General features: G+C 45.7%; 2 protein-coding genes across 2 annotated transcripts in view; one reads left to right on the top strand and one right to left on the bottom strand.

Annotated features, from left to right (window-relative positions):
- Positions 1 to 454: 454 nt before the first annotated feature.
- On the top strand, positions 455 to 2,772 carry LOC308375705 (uncharacterized protein; the record flags this gene model as incomplete). The annotated part of the gene is made up of 2 exons (XM_080851889.1): positions 455 to 760; positions 2,506 to 2,772. 2 exons carry the CDS (start codon positions 455 to 457, stop codon positions 2,770 to 2,772), a joined length of 573 nt encoding a protein of 190 aa, XP_080708015.1.
- A 5,610-nt stretch (positions 2,773 to 8,382) lies between these two features.
- tmem71 (transmembrane protein 71) overlaps positions 8,383 to 10,093 on the bottom strand; it is a 10,505-nt gene continuing 8,794 nt past the window's right edge. The window contains exon 9 of the mRNA XM_080852933.1: positions 8,383 to 9,885. Within this exon, the coding sequence (XP_080709059.1) occupies positions 9,862 to 9,885 (24 nt within the window). The 3' untranslated portion in view covers positions 8,383 to 9,861. The remainder of the gene's footprint in view (positions 9,886 to 10,093) is intronic.

Here is a 10,093-nt window from a genome sequence, read left to right on the forward strand (position 1 = left end):
ACACACACACATACTCCGTCTCTCACACCCCTAAGCGCTAGTTTTACCCCTCTCACAAGGATAGTTCTAAATATACACTCCTTCTCTCTCACTCACTCACTCACACACACACACACACTCTCTCTCTCTCTCACACACACACACACACACACACACTGTCTCTAGTTTGACCCCTCTCGCTAGGACTAGTTCTATACGTGCAGCCACATGAGACTTTTAGTTTGGCGACATTCTTCCTGTAGCATCACAAACCGGAAATAAAAAAAACAATAACATTGAGAAAAGCGACTGTGGCGATCACGTTTATTCCACAGACAGTTCTTGATATAGTGGCTCGACTGCCGGCCATTAAAATAACCGTGAGGTATATTTAGAGCGCGTGACATCTTTTTAAACGTTCTCCTTCAGTCTTGGGAAGGTCTGACAGGCTCGCGAGCCTCTTGGGGCGGTGAGAATGGCGAATTACCGAACGTTCCACTCCCAGCTCACGAGCATCATGGATACGCTGACCCGCGCGGCGGTGGCGGAGATATGCGAGCTCGTGGATGACGGTTACGCGGTGCTTCATGTAGAGATTTCGCGCCACCAGAAGGAGAACGATGAGCTGCGGCAGAAACTGCAGCTGATAGAGAGCATCATCGCGCGCGGCGCCGGAGGAGGACTCCCGGCGGATAAATCCCTCTCTGCGCGTGATTCCCGCGGCCGGGAAGGGCTGATGCGCGAGGCTCGCGGAAAGGCATTGATAGTGGCAGAGTGTATGGTAAGTGTGTGTGTGTGTGTGTGTGTGTGTGTGTGTGTGTGTATGGTTAGTGACTTTTACACAGAAAACAAAAACTACACTCTCAAAAACACTGTCGAATTGTTCTGAACTTCATCTTCAACAGTACGAGTAGTCTGTTAGATTGTGAATGATCCTGATTGGTTGATGCTGCTTTTCAGTCACGTGATATGGAAGAGAGTCAGCCAATCACAGTGCAGATTAAGCAGGAACAACAGGAAGTCCATGGGACAGGTGTGTTAATTCATCGCCACAGAACACACACACACTCACACACACTGGACACACACACAGTCACACACACTGGACAGATACACTCACACACACACACACTCACTCACACACACTGGACACACTGTACACACTGGACACACACACACTCACACACTGGACACACACTCACTCACACACACACTTACTGACACACTGGACACACACTCACACACACACACTGGTCACTCACTCACACACTTACTGACACACTGGACACACACACACACACACACACACTCCCAGAGACTGGCCTACACACTGGACAGTCTTAGACAGTCACATGCATACAGACATTTACACACATCTGGGTACACACACATTTACAAACATCTGGGTACACACACATTTACAAACATCTGGGTACACACACATTTACAAACATCTGGGCACACACACATTTACACACATCTGGATTATACACACATTTACACACATAGCAACATGCAACCTGATTCACCCACGTCCCTGACATACACTGATTGAACCTATGATTCTCAAACGTGTGTGTGTGTGTGTGTGTGTGTGTGTGTGTTTGTGTGCACGCAGGAAAAGATGGAGACGGTGGTGATGTCATTTCCCAGGATTCTTTGGGAGAAGATGTTGAGGAGATTCTTTCAGAGGCCCAGAGAGTAGAGGGTGACACACACACACACTCTCGTTCAGACCGCCTCGACACACACACACACTCTGGTTCAGACCGCCTCGACACACACACACACTCTCGTTCAGACCGCCTCGACACACACACACACTCTGGTTCAGACCGCCTCGACACACACACACACTCTCGTTCAGACCGCCTCCACACACACACACACTCTCGTTCAGACAGTTTGGACACATATACACACTCCTGCTCAGCCAACCTCGACACACAAATGCACTCCTGTTCAGACTCTGACACACACACACACTCTGACACACACACACACCCCGCACTAGACCCATCATCCGCCATACTGCTGGAGACGGACGAGGATAACACACACTCCCACTCTGACGTGCACACAGACTCAGACACACACACACACTCTGACGCCTTCTCAGACACACACACTCCTTCAGACAGACACACACACACACACTCTGACGCATTCTCAGACACGCACACTCCTTCAGACACGAAGCCACACCTAGACACCCTGGCAGACACACACACACACACCGACACACACACCGACACACACACCGACACACACTCCCACGCCTTGTCCTTCCTGGACCGGGTGTGTATGAAGAGGGAGGCCGGTGTGTGTGAGCTGGTGGCCGACTGGCGCTCCCGCACGGCCGTGCTCGCACACACACACGCCCTCGCACACGCACACACACACACACACACACACGGCCTCCCCGGCGGCTTCGGCGGCGGCGGCACACACCCCTCTCTCTACGGCCCCCCCTCCTCCTCCGTGGGCCTCATGCCTCACACACACACACACACACACGCGCACAAGCGCAGCTTCATCTGTGTGTACTGCGGGAAGAGCTTCACCACGGCCCAGAGCCTGGACACACACACGCGCATACACACCGGCGAGAGACCCTTCCGCTGCGGCCAGTGCGGCAAGCGCTTCACCCAGTCGGGTCACCTGACCGCCCACCAGACGGTCCACACCGGAGAGAGACCGCACCCGTGTTCCTTCTGCTCCAAACGCTTCGCTGGGAAACAGTACCTACGCATCCACATGAAGAAACACCACCCAGACCAGCACGCATCATAACACACACACACACACACACACACACACACACACACACACACAGTACCTACGCATCCACATGAAGAAACACCACCCAGACCAGCACGCATCATAACACACACACACACACACACACACACACACACACACACACACAGTACCTACGCATACACATGAAGAAACACCACCCAGACCAGCACGCATAACACACACACACACACACACACACACACACACACACACACACAGTAACTACGCATACACATGAAGAAACACCACCCTGACCAGCACGTATAACACACACACACACACACACAAACACGCACACACACAGAGTATCCAGTGTTATATGCCTTTAATAAGGAAGATATTTAATGCTGTTCAAAGGCAAATCCTCTTCATGTACTAGAGAGATTCTGGTGCCACTTACTACATTTCCCAGAATGCTTTGTGTCTGTCTCATTTCCAGTAAATAGCTACTGTATGCCGGCAGAGCACACACACACACACACACACACACTACTCTATGCCGGCAGAGCACACAAACACACACACACACACACACACTACTCTATGCCGGCAGAGCACACAAACACACACACACACACACACTACTGTATGCCGGCAGAGCACACACACACACACACACACACTACTGTACGCCGGCAGAGCACACACACACACACACTACTGTATGCCAGCAGAGCACACACACACACACACACACACACTACTGTATGCCAGCATAGCACACACACACACACACACACACACACACACACTACTGTATGCCAGCAGAGCACACACACACACACACACTACTGTATGCCGGCAGACCCTCACACACACACTACTGTATGCTAGCAGAGCACACACAAACACACACACACTACTGTACGCCGGCAGAGCACACAAACACACACACACTACTGTATGCCAGCAGAGCCGACACACACACACACACACACACAAACACACACACACACACACACACACTCACACTCACACACACACTACTGTATGCCGGCAGAGCAGAATGGGTGTAAAGTCACAGAAGTGGAAATATGAGCCTTTAAAACTGTCATTATAACTCTAAAACTGTCATTATAACACACAAACACACACACACACACATAGCCTTTAAAACTGTCATTCTCACACACCAACACTCACACACACTGCCTTTTTAGACTTAGTTATTATGACACACACACAAACACACTGCCTTTAAGACTGTCATTCTGACACACACACACACACACACACACACACTTCCTCTTAGACTGTCATTCTCACACACACACACACACACACACACACACACTGCCTCTAAGACTGCCATTCTTTCGGGTGTGATCCATGTAAATAATATTAAGAATAAATGAAAAGATTGTAGACGAGAATTGGACATGCTCCTCACCGGTGTGTGTGTGTGTGTGTGTGTGTGTGTGTGTGTGTGTGAGGCAGACAAAGACATTTGCGTAGATTATTACACATGCACACACACACACCTGTTCTGACTACTGAAGGATGAATAAAAATGTGTTTATTTATCAGTGTGGTCTGTGTGTCCTTTCTGTGACCTCTGTTGTTTTTAGCCGTTTACCTAACGGATCCTGAGCACACACCCACACACACACATACCTTCACACACACACACAATCACATACTCATATTCACACACACACACACACACTTACTGACACACACACACACACTCGCAGACATTTAATTACAGGAGGACTTACACCAGGGACATGTATGTTTAAAGCTTTATCTCATTTGATACAGTGGTTGGACAAAAACATGACTGTGTGTGTGTGTGTGTGTGTTTGTTTGTGTGTGTGTGTGTGAACTCTTCCTGGAAAGGGAAAAGTCAATGTGCACTCCACAGGTCATGCAGCAGGTGGCAGCAAACACACATATCTTCCCTCAGTTCAATAAAGGCACACACACACACACACTCACATGCACTCACACACACAAACACATTAGAGTTTAGAGTATATTGGCACACACACTCTGTTGGTGTAAAATATTTTATTTTTCAGACAGATTCAAACTGACACTTACAGAGTACATTTTTATGACCTCTTTAAGTAAACATGAGTGTATCGTCTGCGAGTCAAAAACACTCTTTAGAAACGCTGTGAGCTGAAACCTTATACTAGCGGCTGGAATCGTCCAATCAGAAGGCCACAATTTTCTTTGTAATAACAGGATTGTCCAATCAGGAAGTCTCACTGCAGAGGGGGCGTGTCCCTCTGCTCCAATGCTGCCGATCAGTTTACAATCAATTCTGAATCAGCTTCCTGTTTTCTTTAATCAGTTTCCTGTTTTCTTTAATCATCTTCCTGTTAGCTTGAAGCTACTCGTTCTAAACCCCTCCCTGCTGACAGGAAATGAGCCTGCTGACAGGAAGTGAGTGTTGCTGGAGCGTCTCCGCCTACAGCTTTAAGGTTTGGCTCTTAGCTTCGGCACCACAGACATAGAATTATTATTCTATGCCTATGGTTAGTTCTACACAGGCTGTGACCCCGCCGTGACCCCGACCTGACCCCACCCCGACCCTGCCTATGCTGTGGGCCGTACATGCCGTTAAGAAAACAGGTAAGCCTAACAGTGCCCCCTGGTGGACACCTTATGGCAGGTAGGCCTTATAGTGGTCTTATAACCCACAAAACACTTGTCTGGGAAATCCCCGCCCCTTCACTGCATTTCATTTGCTCAGTTGGTCTTGCGAACTACTCAACAGCGGTCCACTTCAGTCACGTAATTGGACACGCCTTTAACCAATCAGACCAACGATACTATACAACGATTCAACGATCGGTAATAAAGCAAACACATATTTTTTCTGTATGAATTGTTCCAGGGCAAGTTTCTGTTCTGTTTTCAAAGAAAACTTGCCTTATCGAAGTTTTGCGGTGCTTCGGCGGCCACCATGTCCAATGTTTAAAAACTTTCTTTGCCGAAGCTTTTGTTACGTAGCCGTGGTTAGTTTAAATCCGCCAATGGCGCGCCAGGTAGCCAATGTGTGTGTGTGATTGGCTCCAAGGATCCTTACAATGCTGAACTAAACTTGTATAGCAAGTTTGCCAGACCCACTTCTGAAGGCAAAATCAAATTGGCCGGAAGAAGAGGGGCGGGACTTCCCAGACAAACAAAACACCACACAAAGATATAAATGTCATTGTTATCCTCTGCAGTTACAGAGAAAAATATGTAATTCAATTACAGTTACTAATCAACATGTTGGTGTTTACAAAGGGTTAACATCCAAATATATTCGTTTTGGTAAAAAGCGTTAAATCTTATATGTAGAATATAACATTAATTAAGTTGCTTTCCATCTTTCCGCCGTATAGACAGGCTTCGTTCATTTGGCAGTATGTTCTGTTTTTTTCACAATTTTTAATTGGTTCTTTTTGAGTTTGCACTGCTTCTCATCTGCCAATCAAGACAGTCGAAAGTAATCAAACCTATTAAGTTACATTACTTTGATTCAGTAACTAAAATAGTTCAATTACTTATTACTTTTTGAACAGGGTAACTAGTAATCTGTAACCTATTACATTTCGCACGTAACCTTAGCCCTGAGCAGTCTTACGCTGCTTACCTAGGGCTAACCCAGCCTGCTAACCCTAGCGCTAACCCAGCCTGTTAACTCTAGCGCTAACCCAGCCGGCTAACTTACCCCATAGAGCACATAAAGCATAACCAACACTGCTAGCTAAGAGTATGTAAAAGCCTCACTGGGCTAAGACAGTCATGGCTACAGAGTTAATGTAGCTCAAGGCTAACCCACCCAACATATGTGTCTTATGTAGCTCAAGGCTAACACACCCAACATATGTGTCTTATATAGCTCAAGGCTAACACACCCAACATATGTGTCTTATAAAGCTCAAGGCTAACACATGCTAACACACCCAACATATGTGTCTTATGTAGCTCAAGGCTAACACACCCAACATATGTGTCTAACACATGCTAACACACCCAACATATGTGTCTTATGCAGCTCAAGGCTAACACACCCAACATATGTGTCTTTTGTAGGTCAATGCCAACACACCCAACATATGTTTTTTTATTAAGCTGTGTTTGTGTGTGCATGTTGATATTTAAACACAGGGTGTGTGTTTAAATATCAACATGCACACACACAAACACCCACACACACACACACACACACACACAAACACACACACACACAGTATGAAAAGTGATAAAAAATACAGTACAGACTGTGGCAAAAATATGGCTGAAGTCCAGCCTCTCACTAACCCTAACCCAGATCAGAGCCAGATCAGAGCCGGATCAGAGCCAGATCAGAGCCGGATCAGAGCCAGAATCAACTGCAGCTTGTGGAGAAATTTCAAATTCTCACAAACATCAATTACACTCATTATTATGACTATTATTATTCTCTCTACTGACTCTCACAATCACAAGGCATTAATGTACCCTTCCTGCTGGCTAAACCAATGGATCAGAGCCAATCAACCCTAACCATTACCAATTAACCCTTGTAGAACCTGATAATGTAATAATTTCCTGATAATGTAATAACCCTGATAATGTAATAAAAAATCCCTCATAAGTCCCTAAAAGATGTAATAAAACCTGATAATGTAATAATACCCCGATAATGTAATAAAGTGCAGGTTAGCCTCAATTTTGCAAAACCTGATAATGTAATAATTACCTGATATTGTAATAACTTTGGTTGGTGCTGTAGCATCAGGTCTCCAGTTTCAGAGGTCCAAACAGTGAATCTGTCCAGAGACCTGCTGCTTCACTATTAGCAGATACAGTATATATTTTATATGATTGCAAATGCACAATTTTTACAATGGTGAAAGGGATATTCAGTGGTAATCAACTAATAGAGAAATAATGAGAACATTTTGGTATGTTATAGACCGGCAGCTAATGGGCACATAGAACATTGAGTTTCTAAGTCCTCATTGATCATCAATAGCTGACATTTCGCTATTTGATTTATATCAAATTCTCATTTGATTTTGTGTGGCAATGTCCCTTAAAAATTACACTGTACCAGGCCAATCAAATCGTCTTTTGTCATTCGTCAGTCGCTCGGATTGGTTGCAGCGCCATTCCTATTGTGTGGCATTGCGTGCAGAGGCAACTTAACAGACAACCGTTAATCCCGCCCACACTGAAAATCATGTTGTGCCAGACCCTTGTACAGCTTCTTGCTGTACAGGTTTGGCTTGCGAGGCTAAAGGCCTATACCATTGGGATCAAAATATGAGCAAAACAATAGTGGGTGGTTGTCTACACAGCATCACTACTTGGTCTGAATAACTGGTGTCCCAACATTTCAGCACTGACCAAAGTTTTTACAATATCAGGAATTTATTACATTATCAGGTTCTGCAAAATTGAGGCTAACCTGATAATGTAATAACTTCCAATTAATGTAACATTTTATTACATTATTGGTATGGCGATTGTTACATTATTGGGAAATGCACTTTATTACATTATTGGGATATTATTACATTATCAGGTTTTATTACATCTTTTAGGGACTTATGAGGGATTTTTTTATTACATTATCAGGGTTATTACGTTATCAGGAAATTATTACATTATCAGGTTCTACAACCCTTACCAATTAACCCTAACCAATTAAGCCATCAGAGGAAGGCCTGACGATTCTCTTAAAAGGTTTCATGATGAAGATCCTCTTATAAGTTTCATGATGAAGATGCTCTTATAAGGCTTAATGATGCTCTTATAAGGCTTCATGATGAAGAGGAAGATCCTTGTATAAGCTTCATGATGAAGATCCTCTTATAAGCTTCAAGATGAAGAGGAAGATCCTCTTCTAAGGCTTCATGAGGCCTGATGAGCCTTTAAACAGGCCTTATTAATGTGTTCATTACGACACCATCCCTGTTCAATCCGTAATGCGCTTGTAGGTTTAGCCCTGTGTGCTATGCCAAGGCACTCTGCCTGGAGAACTATCAATATAATTATGGCACTTTTAAAAAACGTCTCCAAAAAGACTCAGAGCAGTCTGGGTAGATACACACACACACACACACACACACACACACACACACACACACACACACACACACACACACACACACACACACACACACACACACACAGCCTCAGAGCAGTCCGGGTAGATAGAGCGTTAGAGGACAAATCTTTAAAAACATTAAAAAAGTTCCTCAGTCACAAAAGTCATTACAATATTTTGGTGATGGGAGGAGCAGCACAGACGGCAGCCATGTTGGTTTCTCAAAGTGGCTGACCCCTGAACCTGACCCTTGACCCCAGAGCGCCACAAACCACCTCACACACACACACACACACACACACACACACACACACACACACACACACACACACACAACCTCACACACACGTCGTGCCGGTTTGTCACGCCTGAACACCATGACGTCATCAACACTCTTCCTGAGTGGGCGTCGCCATGCAGTTATATAGCATAACGCACGCTGGGCCAGATCACCGTCACTTCTGATTGGATGCAATTTGGTGCCTTTCAGTTTCACGGCCATGGGTTATAATGCATAATGCACCATCTCTCCTGATTGGATGCAGTTTCACGGCCATGGATTATATAGCATAATGCATTGTCTCTCCTGATTGGATGCAGTTTCACAGCCATTTATTATATAACATAATGCACGCTTGGCCAGATCACCGTCTCTTCTGATTGGATGCAGTTTCACGGCCATGGGATTTAAAATCCACTCATGTGCCTCAGCGGCAGAGACGTGTGTGTGGTAGAAAGGCAAGCTCTCTTATTCAACATCAACACTCTCTCTCTCTCGCACACACACACACACACACACACACACACAGACACACACGAACCTCCAAACACACGACAGCATCCCGAGGGGCGCTGCTTTCTCTACTGGGTATCAGATTGGTCTGGTGATGAGGCACGGAAAGGATGCATCTGGGTGTGTGTGTGTGTCTGTGTGTGTGTGTGTGTGTGTGTGTGTGTCTGTGTGTGTGTTTGTGTGTGTGTGTGTGTGTGTGTGATTGGTCTGGTGATGAGGCAGCGAAAGGATGCATCTTGTCGTGTGTGTGACTTCATTCATTCTTGGAGGTGATGTCCTGTGAAAAGAAGATGGAGTTTCAATTAAAACAAGAACAACGCCCCGTATGCAACTAACCCACACAAGCCCAACCCAGTTCAGTGTTCTATTCACCCTACTGGTGGAAGCAGGCCACGGTGGCTAATTGGGTGACTGGATAGCCCACTAGCTGGCTAGCTAGCTAACTAGCTTCTGATATAAAGACGTGAGACTGGACACGCAGACAC

This window comes from Sprattus sprattus (genome assembly GCF_963457725.1).
Source record: "Sprattus sprattus genome assembly, chromosome: 15".
NCBI classification, from domain to species: domain Eukaryota; kingdom Metazoa; phylum Chordata; class Actinopteri; order Clupeiformes; family Clupeidae; genus Sprattus; species Sprattus sprattus.